General features: G+C 36.2%; 2 protein-coding genes across 2 annotated transcripts; both read left to right on the forward strand.

The window, feature by feature from the left end:
• The first annotated feature begins 1,666 nt into the window (after positions 1-1,666).
• Positions 1,667-2,772, forward strand: LOC103933135 (NDR1/HIN1-like protein 13). Its single transcript, XM_018643956.2, has one exon. It carries the CDS (start codon positions 1,740-1,742, stop codon positions 2,502-2,504), a length of 765 nt encoding a protein of 254 aa, XP_018499472.2. The 5' UTR covers positions 1,667-1,739; the 3' UTR covers positions 2,505-2,772.
• Positions 2,773-8,068: 5,296 nt separating this feature from the next.
• Positions 8,069-13,303, forward strand: LOC103933115 (chaperonin CPN60-like 2, mitochondrial). Its single transcript, XM_009342763.3, has 17 exons — positions 8,069-8,226; positions 8,635-8,766; positions 9,047-9,206; positions 9,329-9,504; positions 9,906-10,001; positions 10,110-10,214; positions 10,461-10,547; positions 10,666-10,755; positions 11,006-11,086; positions 11,168-11,236; positions 11,309-11,386; positions 11,678-11,773; positions 11,849-11,948; positions 12,031-12,134; positions 12,229-12,334; positions 12,753-12,831; positions 12,922-13,303. The coding sequence occupies exons 1-17, from the start codon at positions 8,179-8,181 to the stop codon at positions 13,025-13,027; spliced, it is 1,713 nt and encodes a 570-aa protein (XP_009341038.2). The 5' UTR covers positions 8,069-8,178; the 3' UTR covers positions 13,028-13,303.
• The last annotated feature ends 3,758 nt before the right edge of the window (positions 13,304-17,061 follow it).

A 17,061-nucleotide genomic window follows, 5' to 3' on the forward strand; every position in this document is an offset into this window, starting at 1 on the left:
AGATTAGTTAAATTGGCTTTTAATTATTTCATATGTGATTTATTTTGGTTTGAAGGATCTCTCATTCGTGAACTCCTTTTATTCTAGTTTGAGAATAAATCTTACATTAATAAGAAGGAATCTTACATAAGTTTATAAATAAGTTAGGATACTGTTTATTTTGCCAATTAGTTTTAGGGAATTGTTATTAGCACTCCAAAAATCTCATTTAGCACTCCAAACTTTTTATAATTAGAAAGAAAAATACACTGTTAAGGAAGTGTAGAATGAGATTTTTGGAGTGTTAATAACATTTCCCTTAGTTTTATGGAGGAATTTCAACTTTTCATGGTATTAGAGAAAGTTGTCCCGCGTGGGAAGCTCAACAGCCCCACGTGCTTCACGTCATCCCGTTTTTGTTGTCCACGTATTAGGCTTGAAAATTCACCACACGTGATGGGGCGTATTGAGAATAAATCATACATTTATGGAAGGAGGGACCTGTGGGTTATGGCTTATAAGTAAATTGGCTACTCTCCATAAGGAGGGTATACTTTCAATTGGAATTTTAAGAGATTATTCACTTTACAAATCTAGAGGTATTCGATCAAGATTTTAAGTATTTTTCTCAAAGTTTAGGTGCATTCAACTAGGATTTTAAAAGAGTTTATAACATTTCAGGTGTATATAATTAGAAATTTATTTAAAAGTTTTCAAAAAGTTGGAAATTCGAGGGAATTTGAGAAATTTCACAGTGTATTTTAAGCATTCTCAAGTTTCATCTCTCCCTTGAGAATTTGAGGGGAATTCAATTAAACTCCATCAAAATCTATAGATTTATAAATTCATTAAAATCCTTTTAAAATCTCAATTGAATTTACATGTGTTGTAGGCCCTACCTCTATTAGAAAAGTGGTACAAATGTGATATTAAAAATATGGTAAGCTAGATTTGTGGCTAAGAGGAGGCTGAAATGCATCTGTGAGTTTTTCCGGCCTTCGAAATGGGTGAATAACCGTGACTTGCCACCAGTTGTCTCTTAAAAAAAAAACAATTCTATATTAATATGGTGTATATATATACTAACGTACACATAATGTATACATGAATTGATGCTATAACTTAAAAGGGCATGTTAAGTTCCCCATCAAATGGATCTTGAACTAATGAAAAGTTGTGGAAACAATTCAATTTGGAATGACCAATGTGTACAAGAGAATGTAGGGCACTAGAAACGTATGCAAAGCACATCATGTCATTGGAAAATCCAAAAGTACAGTTTTAACGAAAATCAAGTACGTACAAATTTATTTTTTTTAATTTTTATTCGGTGATACTTTACACATTATAATTTTGATAGATTTGAGATAAGTTCACCGTAATAATATGATATCAAATTGGTGATTTATATAATTGAATATAAAACTTCTTACTTACAAGATATATATAAAGAAAAATGTTTTAAAAAAAAATTACTTTTAATTTCTTCCCCACGCGCCGAGATAGAAGTGTCGGTATGATCTATAGATTCTAATGAGGCTTTGGTTATATGTTGCTGTCCCTCCCCTCTTTTCAATTGCGCTATTCCACCTTACATCACCTCCCCACCCCATCTCTCTCTCTCTCTCTCTCTCTCTCTCTCTCTCTCTCAAAATCCCTCTCTTTCTGAACCAAGCAAACACTTCGTCCCCCTATCTTCGAGTATTCTCTATCAAAAACTATCAAACACCTTCCCCATCCTTCTCTCCCATAAACACACAATGGCTGACAGAGTCTACCCTGCAGCCAAACCCCCCACCGACGCCGTCCCCACCGCCACAAACCAAGCCTTCCCCGCCACAAAGGCCCAACTCTACAGCAACACGCGCCCAGCCTACCGCCCCCAACCACACCACCGCCGCCGCAGCCGAAGCCGCTGCTGCTCCTGCTGCCTCTGGATCATCTTCATCATCCTCCTCCAACTTGTCATTGCGGCCATCTTTGGCGCAGTCTTCTACGTCCTCTACCGCCCTCACCGCCCCACCTTCTCCGTCACCGCCCTCAAACTCCAAACCCTAAACATCACCACCAACAACCAGCTCACCTCCAGCTTCAACCTCAACATCACTGCTCGAAACCCTAACAAGAAACTCGTCTTCTTCTACAACCCCATCGCTGTCTCCATCTATTCCAACGACGTAGATGTCGCCGACGGAGTCATTCCCGCCTTTGTGCATGGGAAGAAGAACACGACGCTGCTGAAGGCTAAAATTTCTAGCAGCGGCAAAGAGCTCGAGAGCAGCGAAGTGAGCACTTTGAAGGCTGACATGAAGAGCAAAAACGGGTTGCCGTTGAGGGTGAGGTTGGACACCAGAGTAAGAGTGAAGGTTTTCGGGTTAAAGACCCCGAAAATGGGGATTAGGGTTAAGTGTGACGGGATTAGGGTTACTTCTCTTCCTACTGCTAAAGCTCCTGCCACTGTGTCTACCTCCAACGCCAAGTGTAAGGTTAATCTTCGAGTCAAGATCTGGAAATGGACTGTGTGAGGGGAAAGTGCTTAATTGAAAAATTAAAAAAAGAAAAAGGAAAAGGTTTGTGATATATTTTCTTTTATTTTAATTTCAAAGTTTTTATTGTTCATGATTTTGTTATATATATTTCGAATTTATTTTTTATAATTTTTGTTCTTGAGTTTTGTTATTGGAAGAAATGGAGGTGGTGGTTGATATTGTATAGTGTGTTAGGAAAGCAAGTTGTTAAATTTCTTATTATGTAAATGTTATTTTAAGAAAAAAATTGGGGTCTTATTAATTAGTATTGTCTGTTTGTTTAGAGAAGTATATGTTAGCTGATAATTTTAGTCATACTCTGAACTGTAAATGTGCTGTCAGCTGTGTTAGCAAAAGTCAAATATTCTTATTAAAGGTGAAAAAAATCTATAAAATAACAAGTGATGCTAGGGAGATCAAAATTCTAAAGTAAATTTGCAAATCAAATGATGTGTCACCACCAATAGGAAATAAGCATGTTAATCAACGCTTAAGTAATAATTCAATTATCAACAATCATTTCATTTGGTTTCAAATTTGATTTAAAAAATTTGATTTCCCTAATATTATTCTAAAATAATTAGCGTGTTTGGACGAGAAATTGTAAAATTTTAGAAAAAGGGATTAATTTGAAAATGACTAGATACATTACAGTTGAGAGAATCCAAATTAATGACTTATTGAAAGGTGTCGACGTGTCGTATAAAAGTATTTTGTTTAGTGTCTAGTGCATTAGATAATCCATTGATAGTAATTTTGTTATTTTTATTATTATTAAGAAAAGCAGAGGGTGTTTTTATTTTATTATAAATAAGGCAAGTGGTGAGAGTTGAAAGGACGCATGGATATAAACTTTTATCTACTATAATATTGGACAACATGCACATTATTGATGATACTTTTACAACATATTTTTGACATTTACGATTCTTTGGTATACGAAAGCGGTGAGTAAAATATTGAGGAAAATAGTTGAGTTATATATATATAGCATCGAAACATATAGTTTCAAATTTTTGTTCTACTCGTTTTCTTCGTGTTTTGTGTATGGTACAATACAATTCATCAATTTTGTGAGTAATGAGAAAACCACTTTGGCAATTGAAAAATCAAAAAAATTGTAATAAAAAAATTTGTCGGTGTCGGTGATTGAAGTTGAATTTGGAAGAGTTCAAGGTAGGGAGGGTAGGGCCCCGATAGTATTTTTCAATTTTGGCCTGCATGTGTTTGGAAACGTGGGAAGCACTGACTCTCTGCTGCCAAATGACAGAATTCCATACGTGTGACAAACGTGTCATGGCTCATGATTCATCATGTATCACTTAACCAATAACTGAAAAAACTTAAGTTGACTTATCGTCAAATGCATGAACAAATACCCTACTACTCAATTGAGCACAATATATTGTTTTAAAACTCCCATCGTCTACAAATTAATCCCTTCAAGCTCATCCAAATTCATCCAATGGCTGCTAGACTGTACGCTTAAGAGTTCTGCTCGGTAGTCACAATTAATTTTGTGATCTAACAGTATTCTTTTCGACCTATAAGATGTAGATTTTTTGTTCAAATCTCGTTTTTTACGAGTTCAATAGTAATTTATTATTTTTGACATGTTGTATGGCTTAACTCAAATCTCTCACCCTCTTAATATAATTATAATTACATTTCGTTACATTAAAAAAACAGTCTTGGTCGGTAACTTTTTCGATTATGTTTCTTAATTTTATGGGAGAAAGAAAAAAGAGAAGGATGGTTGGTGAAAATGTGTAAAAAAACCATAATTGAAGTGAACACTAAAAGTTAAATTCTAAAGCCAATTACAAGTTCTTTCAATTTCTAAGTTTTTATTTCCTCAATCCATCCTTTTATGCCTCCCCCATAACGAGATGATACACCAGACGATCCAATTAAGATAATAAAAATAGCAATCGTTTTCCTATAATCGTTAACCGAGTTTATAAGTAATAAAAATGGTGTTTGGTGACAGATGCCAATCATAATCGTAACGTTGATTATGATGTTCTATCGAAGATGAAAGAAGCACTACCGCAACTAATTAATTCAAGTTGTGCTTTATCTTATCAGGAAGACCAAAAGGATTGTTGGAACACAAATTATACATCATGCTGCATATAGATCCACATGATCCTTGTAGTCGATATGATGCGATGGTTCTTGGCTTACAAGGACATACAAGAAATTGGTTAATCACTACTTCTTTCAGGAATTTGACTATAATATTTAGGGTGCTTTAGATTTTGGCCCATACAACTCATGATTTCTAGATAAAAACTCGTTTATCTTTAAACTTCCAATAAAAACCCAAATTTAAAATTTGTAGCCACATCAAATTACTATTGACCTACTAGTATAATGTATTTATACCCATACCACTCATACTTTCTCTTCCATTTTCCAAATCTCTAAATTTATGCCAAATTAAAAGTAACAGAAAAAGTAAAATATTGCATTAATTGTCGCATCCCTGCCTGGGCTCGCGTGACGGCCAACACGCCTTGATTTTGGTCGGAGTGTGTCATTAATTGTATTCATATCATACCACAAATTTACCATTATTTGTGGTACAGTTTGCATTAATTATATCCGTATTAATTGGGTGGTAAATTAATTTATTCTAATTATTAAAACAAATTATATAATATATTTTGAATTGTCTAAAATTTCTCTAACTTGCAGGTAAATTATTTTTTATGTGTTGTTGTATATGTTAGGTGCATTTTGATTGTTGTATAAACATAGGCGTAACATAATTTTTTTTAATATTATGCATGAAACTACATTTCTTCTTGTTACAGGTAGGTAAATTAATTTGTTCCAATTATAAAACAATATGTAAATTATAATATAGATAAGTTATTTTGGTAAAAGAAACAATAGGTAAATTAAAATGCATAAACAAAAAGCAGTAAATACATTATTTTGAATCAAACAATAGGTAAATTGTAGATACATTATTTTGGTAAAAAAAAAAAACACAACAGGTAAATTAAAATTCATAAACAAAAAGTAGTAGATATATTATATTTGCAAAAATTATATTGTAGATACATTATTTTGATAAAAAAAATAGGTAAATTAAAATTCAATAAACAAAAAGTAGTGGATACATTACTTTTAATCCAATTACATTCCTTTATTTTGTTAAAGACACATTTTATTACTAATACACATGTGCACATATTTTACCTATATTGTAATTTAAAATATAAGTGAATTAATTTTGAATGAAACAGCATTCCTTTAGATATTTTGCATCTATTATTACCTAAACTGAGCAAATTTTATGATAATACATATGTTTAAATAATTTACCTATAAGTTTATATAAAATATTTTTGTAGTGCCATTTCAGATTTTTATTTGGTAAGTGATAAACAATTACGAGTCTTAAGAAAAGTATAGCATTAATGTTTCTTTTATTTTTATTTTTGACATAAGCATCTATCTCTAATTTTTATACTATGCAATAAATCTAAACATTAACGCATTTTTTAGAATCATTAATCCCTCCCTTAAAATCTACACAATTAGAGTTAAAATTGTAATTAGGGGTATTCTATTCATCCGAAAAAAAAACAAAATTTGTGAAGTCAAACCCAATTAATGAATTTGCTTATGTAGAGCTTAGTCACTGGGTTTTGTTTAGGTAAAAAGACCGTATCGAGTTTTATGTAAAAAAACTTGAGTTTTAGGGGCTAAAGTCATATTTTTAGTAATATTTACATGTATTTGATACAATAATCATCTCGACGGTTCTTGTCACATCCCGGCCCGGGGCGGTTCACTTCCTGGGCCCGCTCCATCACCGTAGCACGATATTGTCCGCTTTGGGCTTACCATTCCCTCACGGTTTTGTTTTTGGGAACTCACGAGCAACTTCCCAGTGGGTCACCCATCATGGGATTGCTCTAGCCCCCTTCTCGCTTAACTTCGGGGTTCCTACGGAATCCAAAGCCAGTGAGCTCCCAAAAGGCCTCGTGCTAGGTAAGGATGAGAATATACATATAAGGATCACTCCCCTGGACGATGTGGGATGTCACAGTTCTAATGGTAATTGTATTAAACACATATATTCATGTGTGTTACATATGATCATCAAACAATGATTGTATTAAATACATGAAATATTGTAGCCAGTCTTTTAACTTTAAGTAATAATTTCTAGATTCTTCTTTATATTTTTGTAATGCAAAGTGCATTCCTAATCTCTTCTTGCATGAGGTAACACTCGCTTGAAAAAAACCCCATTAGTAAATTAAATTGTACCTACGATTAAGGAAATGGCGATAGAACAAAGTTATTTAGCTAATTTTTTTTTTTAAACAAACGATATTATTTACTATAAGGAGTGGGATAGTGGGTTAAGCCTCACAATAGACTAGTAATAATGTGGTTCAAATTTGCCTTTGCGCGAGAATCGAACCTAAGACCTCTCACTAACAAATGAAGATGAATATTATTAGACCGTAGTGCTAAATCACATTTGGCTTTAAATTATCCAACAAAATACTTGTCCTCGTTAGTTGGAGGCCTCCAGACGGACACAAGATGAAGCTGAATTTTAGTGGTTCAGTTGTTACTTCTCACCAAGCTAATTTGTGCCTGTGTGGTTCTAGTTCAAGTGGTATTCCTGCAATTACTCCGCGGAGGATGGACAAATGAAATATTTCAAATATTCTTGTTGCAGAAGAACAAGTCCTAGTTGATGGTCTTCAAGCGGCTCTTTTAAAGGGTTCATTTACTCAATGGAGGGAGACTGCTCAAGGTCCTTATGTTGTTAACGGGACCATCACTAAGTACATGTTTGAGTACCCCTGGTGTATAACATCCACAAGCTTGCTTGTAGATTCCAGGACATCTCGTTTCATCATATCTATCGGAGGTCTAATTTTGTAGTGAATGAATTTGCGGACGTGGGTCATGCTTCTCCACTAATGGTGTTTGGTTACAAATCTCGCTATTAAGGTGAGCGCAGTGACACATAATACCGTATGTTTGAACCAAATTATTCCTCTTCACTAAATACTACGATCTAGTGACAATTCTCTTCGTTCTACACTTGTAAGTGAGCGATTTTAAGTTCGATTCTCGTTAAAGACAAATTCGAACCAAATTATTATGTGGCCAGCCTATTGCGAGCTTAGCTCATTCCCCCACCCATAGTGTAGATAATATTGTATATATTAAAAAAAAAAAAAGAAAAAAAAAAGAAAGAGATTAGCTTAGTAATGAGACTTACAAATTTTTTTTTTTTTTTAACAAATGATATTATCTACATTGAGAGGGTGGAGGAGTGAGCTAAGCGTTACAATTGGTTAGCCATAATAATGTGGTTTAGATTCGTTTCTGATGATAATCGAATTTAAGACCACTCACATACAAACGAAGAATAATACATCTAGATTGTAAACTAAATGGCATGGCTTATAATTTTAGCTGGCTGGTAGGGTTTTCTTTGTAATTTTATTCTTTCCTAAAGGGCCAATACTCCTTCAAAAAAGGCTTACAAAGCACAATGACCAGCCCAAACCCATATTGCCTCATCATCCTAAGAGGCTAAAACCCTACTAAATCCCCTCACTTTCAAACCCGAAGATACTGAAGGACACAACTCAGTTTCTCTGCAGAAGTGCAGATCCTTCCGGCCATGTATCGAATAGCTTCAAAATTAGCCTCCTCTACTTCCAGGAAACTGGTACCTGCACCCCTTTCTCTTTTATTTTCTCACAATATTTCAATTTTCCATTCCTTCTCCGTTTCGTATCGTTTGCTTTTCATTTCTTTCTTGTTCTTAAAACACCGTTTGGTTGCTGGGAAAGTTTGCTGAGAAAAAATGTTGCATTTTTAGTGTTCATGCTGTACTTTTGGTTTCTTGGTTATGAGATTTGTCCACAAAGTTTATAACTTCAGTTTGATTTCTTCTTTTCCTGCATTTTGTTAGCAACCAAACGGATCATTTGGTCATTAATTGAGTGGGGCGAATCAAAATGAAAGAATTCAAAATTTTGAGGTTTTCTTTATTTACTGTATTGTTCTGGAAGGCTTTGTTAATTGATGTTCATAAACTCTTTGTTTTTGTTGGATGATGTTATGAATTGGAAAGGTGAGCAGTAGGGTTATAAGCAATAGGAATTATGTGGCAAAAGATATCAGTTTCGGGGTTGGGGCTCGTGCAGCTTTGTTGCAAGGTGTCTCTGAGGTTGCCGAGGCTGTCAAAGTTACAATGGGACCAAAGGTATTGGATTATGATTCTTAAATTTTTTGTGTGGTTATGTTGTCATACTTCATTACTATAATGTCTACCAGCAGACCTCAATGTATAAGAAATTTCTTTGCTAGTATATAAGTTGCAAGTACAAGGAGCAAAGGTGGGAACGAAAATCTCGAAGTGGCTAAACGTTGATTTGGAATCCCTTTAGTCCTACATGTGCCTTTGATTTGTTTCAATAAAAGTGAACAAAATGGTACACTCACTAAGGTTTTATCTTCTATATCTTGCTGGCTGATTGATTTAGGGTCGCTATGTGATTATTGAGAACACTCATAAGGATCCCAAGGTCACCAAGGATGGGGTTACCGTTGCAAAAAGCATTAGTTTCGAGGGGAAGTACAAGAATGTGGGTGCAGATCTTGTGAAACAGGTTGCTAAAGCTACTAATACTGCTGCAGGAGATGGTAGTTTTTTCTCAATTGAAAGCCTCGATACATGTTCTAAATTATTGACTTTGAAGAGCAAATGTTGCTTCCTTTTGAAAATCCCTCAACTTCATGGCATGGTGTTAACCATCTGATTGCAGGTACGACTTGTGCAACTGTCCTGACCCAGGCAATTCTCATAGAAGGTTGCAAGTCAATAGCTGCTGGGGTAAATGCAATGGATTTGCGCATTGGTATCAATGCGGCAGTTGATGCTGTTGTTACTGATCTGAAAAGCAGAGCATTGATGATAAGCACACCGGATGAGATTACACAGGTGATGTGGGTTCTTGGATAAAAATGTTGAATTGCTAAGTCATACTTTATAGACCTTACTATTCTGAGTTGAGGGCAGGGAATAAATGGGATATACTTCAAAAACCTCCTTGTTTTCGTAATTGATTGAGTCTCCTTCCTATAAGTTTGTGAAAGCTGTGTTCTTTATACTTCTTGCCCACATTTTCTTTCCAACAGTCCATAGCATTATGAGGGCAGAGTGAAATTTTGAGGCATGCTGAGGATCTTAATTGTTTTTCTATTGAATAATACATAGGTGGATAGTTTTCAGTGTTTGTTTTCATGCATGTTGTTCATTGATCTGACTAGATTTTGATATGATAAATAAGTTGCACTGAATCTTTTCATTGGACATTTGTGTTTGAATATGTTATGAATTAGGTTGCAACTATTTCTGCAAATGGTGAACAAGAGATTGGAGAACTGATAGCAAAAGCAATGGAAAAAGTTGGGAAGGAAGGAGTCATTACTGTTGCTGTGAGCATTTTTTTATTTTTATTTTATTTATAATAATATAATTATTTTGTTTGACAAATGTGTTAAGTGTTTGTTATGGCTGTTCCTCTAATTTGCATATTTTCGTAGGATGGGAACACTTTGGATAATGAATTGGAAGTGGTGGAAGGGATGAAGCTAGGCAGAGGTTATATTTCTCCTTATTTTATCACCGACCCAAAGACTCAGAAATGTGTAAGTTTAAATCTTTGTAACTCTACTTCATGTAATGGTTAGCTCCTAATCATAATACAACATCATCACATGTCTGTTTATTCTTTCGAAAGTAAATTATCTTTTTATTCCCCTGAGCACCAGAGAAGCTGCAAACATCTCAACCTTTATCCTATTATTCCTGTAATTAATGTATGGTCCTGGTCACATAGTCACTTTATTTATGGGTTGCCATCTTTATTGAGTTGGAGGTTTATTATGCTGCAGGAACTGGAAAATGCACTGATCCTCATTTGTGAGAAGAAAATTTCAGACCTGAATTCACTTGTGAAAATACTAGAGCTGGCTGTAAATGTAAGCTGCCATTTTCCGATTGTTTACCTTTTATCCGCAACGGTAAGCGAATAATCATTTGAAATTTGTAGATAAAGATAGTTATCTCTTATTCCTCCTTGTATCCAATTTTAAACAGAAAAATAGACCACTTCTTATTGTGGCTGAGGATGTCGAAGGTGATCCACTTGCAATGCTTATACTCAACAAACATCATGCTGGAGTTAAGGTATGCTTTAGGCTTCCCGTGCAAAGTTCATCATGTTTTGGATAATACATGAAGTATACGTGTTCTTATTTTCAATTTCAATTATCAATTGGTTAGGTAATTAGATGTATCCAGATGTACATAGACATTTCTTTTGTACTGTTTCAGTTGGACATAACTATTTGATTTTTCCTTATCAGCACGATGTTTTAACACAAATTGTGTACCTTTTCATGTCAACATGCACAATTGTAACTAGTGGAATATGCAGGTTTGTGCCATCAAAGCTCCCGGTTTTGGGGAAAACAGGAGAGCTAGTTTAGATGATCTCGCCGTTTTTACTGGGGGAGAGGTAATAAAGTTTTCAAAACGTTAAATTATATAAACATTGACTTGTAGGTTGTAATAGTGTATTTATGTGCTCATTATGCAGGTTGTCAGTGAAGATCGTGGTTTGACTCTTGACAAAGTCAAATATGAAATGCTTGGCTATGCAAAAAAGGTTTGCATTTCACCTCACCTCGTGTCATGCTTCATTTGTATGTCTTTTACATCATGACCAAATTTTTAACAGGTGACTGTCTCTCTTGACGACACAATCATTCTACATGGAGGAGGGGATAAGAAGCTGATTGAAGAAAGATGTGAGGAGGTATATCTGAATCACGTAGATTCTGCTTTGTAAGGTTGTTGGTCAAACATCTTTTGATAAGTTAATCATATGAAGATTTTCCAGATTTGTTATTCAAGCTTTTTCTTTGCAAAAAGCCCATGTTTCTCGTATTATACATTCTGAAATCGTCAATAAAAATATAGAATGTGTTAAGTTGTGCTATTTTGGGGAGCTGCTTAACTCTGTTATTGATAACGTCAACCCATAAATTAGTGAAGCTCCATCAAAGGTTTTTGAGCATTCTAAACACCGTATATATTTTTTTTACAGTTGAGAACAGCCATGGACAAGAGTGATGCCATGTTTGACAAGGAGAAAGCACAGGAGCGGCTGTCAAAGCTATCTGGTGGAGTTGCCGTCTTCAAGGTAAGTTATTCACCTTTATGAATTGCACTTGTGTGTTTTATGCTCTCACACGCTAGTATATCTTTTTCTTAACAGGTTGGAGGGGTCAGTGAGGCAGAGGTTGGGGAGAGGAAGGATAGGGTAACCGATGCTTTGAATGCTACAAGAGCAGCCGTGGAAGAGGGAATAGTGCCAGGTTGGTTGATTTTTGCAGTTGGTTGGTTAAATATATTCTCATATATCCCAGCAGAATAAAACCATATGATTGTTATATTTAGGGGGCGGTGTTGCTCTCTTGTATGCTATAAAATCCTTGGAGAACCTTCACATGCAAAATGAAGACCAAAGAAGAGGAGTACAAATAATCCAGAATGCTCTTAAGGTTTACTGATCGACTGTATCTCTTGGCATTAATTTTTTTGGGGCTTATTTTAGGTTGTTTTACTGACCTCGTGTATCATCGTTACTTTAAACAGGCACCTACGTTCACTATAGTTTCGAATGCTGGTTTTGATGGTGCACTTGTTCTTGGTAAATTATTGGAACAAGATGATCTTAAAATGGGTTACGATGCTGCCAAAGGTTTGTTTTATTCGTCCTTTTTGTTTTCATTTATTTCTAAACTAATGTTTTTGCTAACTTTATGACATTTATTCACTGTGATTGAGCTGTATTGGCCTACAAAGTATTGATAACGTTCTTATTTGGTTCAATTGAGTAATATGGAGGATTCAAGCTTTTGTTGGCTAAGTTGAGGTGCTCTTAAACACTTTCCTCCCAATTAGAGGTGGATAAAATTTTAAATATGTTATACATCCATGATAGTACTCATCAGAAAACAACTTCCGACTTCCAATACTCGCCTTCGTTTTTATTTTTCTTTATTTTTTTTGGTGGTAGCTTGTCAAAGTTTCAGTGTACGCATTTTTTCCGTATGTTTGGCTGTTCTAAACGTTCTCTGCTGCTATCCCCGTCACTTAACCACTGTGCTTGTGAATAGGCGAATATGTTGACATGGTGAAGGCTGGAATCATAGATCCTCTAAAAGTCATCAGAACTGCCTTGGTAGACGCTGCCAGGTGAAATCAGTAGTCGGTTTTGTGATAAATAAAAAGCTTTAATCATGTGGTGTTCTTGTATCTCAAACCAGTATGTGTTCTCTATTGCAGCGTCTCGTTGCTATTGACGACAACGGAGGCTGCCGTGGTGGACAATCCAGATCAGAAGAAACCTCCTAGCCGTGTCCCTGATATGGATGCTTTGGGAGGATATTGATCGTAGAAGAGATTCTCAAAAGCTAGTGGTGGTAACTTGGTCTGGATACAATACACCGAAATACGCCAATTGGATCCGGTCCAAGGGTTGGATTGAACGGTTCTGAGTGTCGGAGTATGTATGCGTTTTCCGGTGTTTTAAAAAATTTGTCAAACGTGAACTGTTGTGTAACAGTATCTGGGGACTTCTGTCATCTAATTTTTTGAGAACTAGGAAAAAAATTGTACTGTGGAAATTCAATAGAGTTTAATTTTAAAAGATAATAGTACTCGGCTACCAATGTTTTGAAAGGCGGAGGTGTGGATGAGGCGTCTCATGGATAGTCCCACTTAGGCGAAAACCTTGAGGTGTGGGCGAAGCCTCACGAGACCTAAATTTTATTAATATATATTATACACAATTATATATATAATATATAAAAATATAATACTTTGAAAAATAAATATTCATTGTTATTCAAAAGCGCACATGTCACATACAAATTGAACCTTCATCACAAACAAGTCTAACCAAGCAATCAAATTAATCAACAATCAAACAAATAGAGTGGAAATCAGACATTTAGTCTTAAGTACATATTTATATGAATTATGAGAGTTTTGAGTAATATTTGAATAAGATATGTAGTCTTAAAAAAAAAATAAGGATAAGATAACTTATCTTTTAAATAATATAACGTTAAAAAAAAATTAAAAGTAAACAAATGTTTATCTTTTTTTCCTGGCTGAATATTTAGGAAAATATGCTTTTTATCTTAAAAAAAAAAAAAAAAAAAAAAAAAAGATGCTTAGCTATTTTGAATATGAGGAAAAAAAAATATAAAAAACAAAAAGTGAACATAAAGGAAGATCGTGGGATAATAAATGACAGCAAAGTAGGGTCATTTTATACTTAAAAAGAAAAAAAAACATTAAAAAGGAAAAGAAAAGGTGCTCACGACTTGATCTTCTCTGTGGAAGACTGCAACTTCTTCATCTTCTTCAGACAGACGGCCCCTTGATTAGAAAATTTCAGTTATGGGCAACTCAAAAAAAGAAAAAACGGACGCCCATTGAACGCCTCAGGCGCGCCCCCGACGAAGCCTAGGTGAGTTTTCGCCCACTCCCACAAAGGTTTTCGTCGCGCCTTGCCTCCAAGGCCGCCTAGGCACGCCTTGGGGTGAGTTTTTTAAACACTGTCGGCTACATAACTCAATTATTTTATTAAGATTTTCGTGTCACAACAACATTATAGAGGAACTTGTAAGAAAGTTTTAGGCAGCAGTGAAGCTTTGGACGCTAAGACATTGTCGAGTTTGAAGAATCACGATTATCATGTCTTACTGCAATGGCTCTTTCTGATTGGAATTCGGCCTTACTTGGACCATGATGTGGTTGAGACGGTTGTATATTTGTCTTAGTTATTCTAGCAACTATGTGCCAAAACGTTGCGAAAGTGAGTGTTGGGGCCCAAAAATGTCAAACACCAATCCAAACAAGTCTCAAGGCCCAATTGTCATGCAAAACCTACATTCAAGCCTAAATACATGCCAAGGCATGAGATTGATAAGGAATATTTTTACAAACATGCCATGCCAATTAAGCCGGATACTCATGCCACTTCCTCATGCTAATCACTACCATGCTAAGCCCAAGTCACATATTCAGGGCTTGTCAAGTGGATTGTGGTGTGGATGGTTACGGAAGATTATCGAGCTTACGTGGAATCAAGGTCATGGAAGAGTTTAGGCTACTTGGGAGCCCAAAGATCCAAGCCTATACCCTTTGTATCTCATGCAGGCCTCATTGAGAGAGAATTAACCTAGTTTACCCCTTTCCTAGCAAGCCAACTCCCTTGGTTAGGACTAAACTAGGTTCTTGCATTCAATGTATGTTAAGCCCAGCAAGTCAGACATTTAATGATGACTTTCCCTTCCCAGTCTGCACAGACAACCAACTGTGCGAAAGCCATGAGCGCACTTACCAGAAGTAGCACATGCGGAAGACTGCCCTGGGAAAGCCTATGTCTCGAGAAGAAGTAAACTGCAAGTCTCAACAGTGTAGCTATTTTACACCAAAATGGGAATAATAGGAGGGCTAGGGAGAAAGAAGGGGAAGACCAAGCCACAAAGGGAGATTCCTTTGAAGCCTAGAGAAGAACCCTTCATCCACAATATGAGGGAGAGAAGCCATTAGAGGGGGAATTAGAGGAACACACAGAGTAACACATGGAGAAATAGAGATAACGTAGTAAGTGAAACCACCCAGGAAGAAGCCCATAGAATTCTATTTAGCCCAAAAGCACACTCCAAGTCTCAAGAATCACCATTCATGCAACCTTAGTGATTCCCACAACCTTCCATAGAACATCTCAGCCATTAGAAGCCTTACTATCACCCCGAGAAAGCCCAAATCATGCAACTAAGAATGCCATGCAACCATGCAAACCCTTTCTCTCTCATGTAAACTGATAATCTTCTAGCTTCCACACAACACTTCACTTGAGCAAGTCATTATCTTGATCAATCATGCTATCTTCGAGTCGTTGATATTACCGGGGTATTTCTTAAGACAAGCTATCTCTTTCAAGATATTCCAGGACGAATCCGCACTAAGACAAGAGGATATTCTCAAAGCCCAAGTCCACCTCGACCTAAAAGTCCCCCAACAGTGAGAAGTAGATGATATGATCGAACTTATTGTGAGTTGGTGTTGGTGGAATATGCTTAAAAAAATTTTAAATGTTTAATCCCAGGTTCTATAGTACAAGTTGTGTACGTGTGAGTTTGAAACAATTCCCCTAATGAAAGTTATTACGTGAATGTTTTACGCTGGTCTTTTAATGTTCCCCCTCCTTCAGGTGTATGCCTGGAAGGAAAACGAAACAAATTTTCCAATCAAAGTTATCACTTATCATATATGTTTTCTTTGTTTGTGGTAGTGGCGGAGCCAGAAATTGTACAATGATAAGGTTATAAATGGAGCACTACGCGTGCATGTTCTCGACCGTGCTGGGTTATTGCAGGAAGGAAGCAACATTGTGAAAAACATATCAATGGAACCCAATGCTTGTGTTTTTGGTGTCCTTAATTCTTGTAAGATGCACAAGAATACAGATATTGCAGAAGAAACCGCCATCAACGTTATCACTATGAACTCTGAAATGACCGGGAACTACATTATGTTGTCGATTATATATGCTGACAGCGGGAGATGGGAGGAGTCATCAAAGTTGAGGATCTCAGCGAAGACAAAGGGGTTGAAAAAAATCCGGGGCGAGTTGGATCAAGGTGAAACGATAAATTCTTTATGTTCTCTATTAAGTTTAATGTTTTGTTGTGTTAAATATGAACTGTTGTAATGGCAGTTGTTTTATATACATCTTACACACACGCATGCAATAAACAAATGTTGTAAAGGTGGCGTCCTAGCTGTTGTAAAGGTGGCGTCCTAGCTGCCCATGTTGCAACACATCAGAGCACATGATCAGCCTGAAACCATGTGGTAGTCTCCTGACAAGGAATATTGTACCCACGTGCAGTATTCCTTCTGTCCAGGTTAGTGGGGCAAGTTCTCTCAACACTCCCCCTCAAGTTTGGAATAAATGTTGATTATTCCTAACTTGCAAAGCAAAGTCGTAAACTGGTATAAGCTCAGTGGCTTTGTGAAGATGTCGGCTGGTTGTTTCATGGTTGAGATGTGAGATGTCTCGATCATTCCACTTTGAACCCTTTCTCGTACAAGATGGCAGTCAATTTCTATGTGTTTGGTTCTTTCGTGAAAGACCGGATTCGAAGCGATGTGAAGTGCCGCTTGATTATCACAATATAACTTGACTGGACGTTTATGTTTGATACCCAAGTCTTGTAGAACAGATTTCAACCAAGTGACTTCACAACAAGTTGCTGCCATTGAACGATACTCCGCCTCTGCACTAGAACGTGACACAGTATTTTGTTTCTTGCTTTTCCAGGAGATCAAGGATTCTCCAAGAAATACATAGTATCCGGTGGTAGAACGTCGTGTGTCTCGACATCTGGCCCAATCCGCATCACA

This window comes from the organism of the source record quoted next, unplaced genomic scaffold (assembly GCF_019419815.1).
Source record: "Pyrus x bretschneideri cultivar Hongxiangsu unplaced genomic scaffold, Pyrus_bretschneideri_v1 Contig26, whole genome shotgun sequence".
Classification (NCBI taxonomy): domain Eukaryota; kingdom Viridiplantae; phylum Streptophyta; class Magnoliopsida; order Rosales; family Rosaceae; genus Pyrus; species Pyrus x bretschneideri.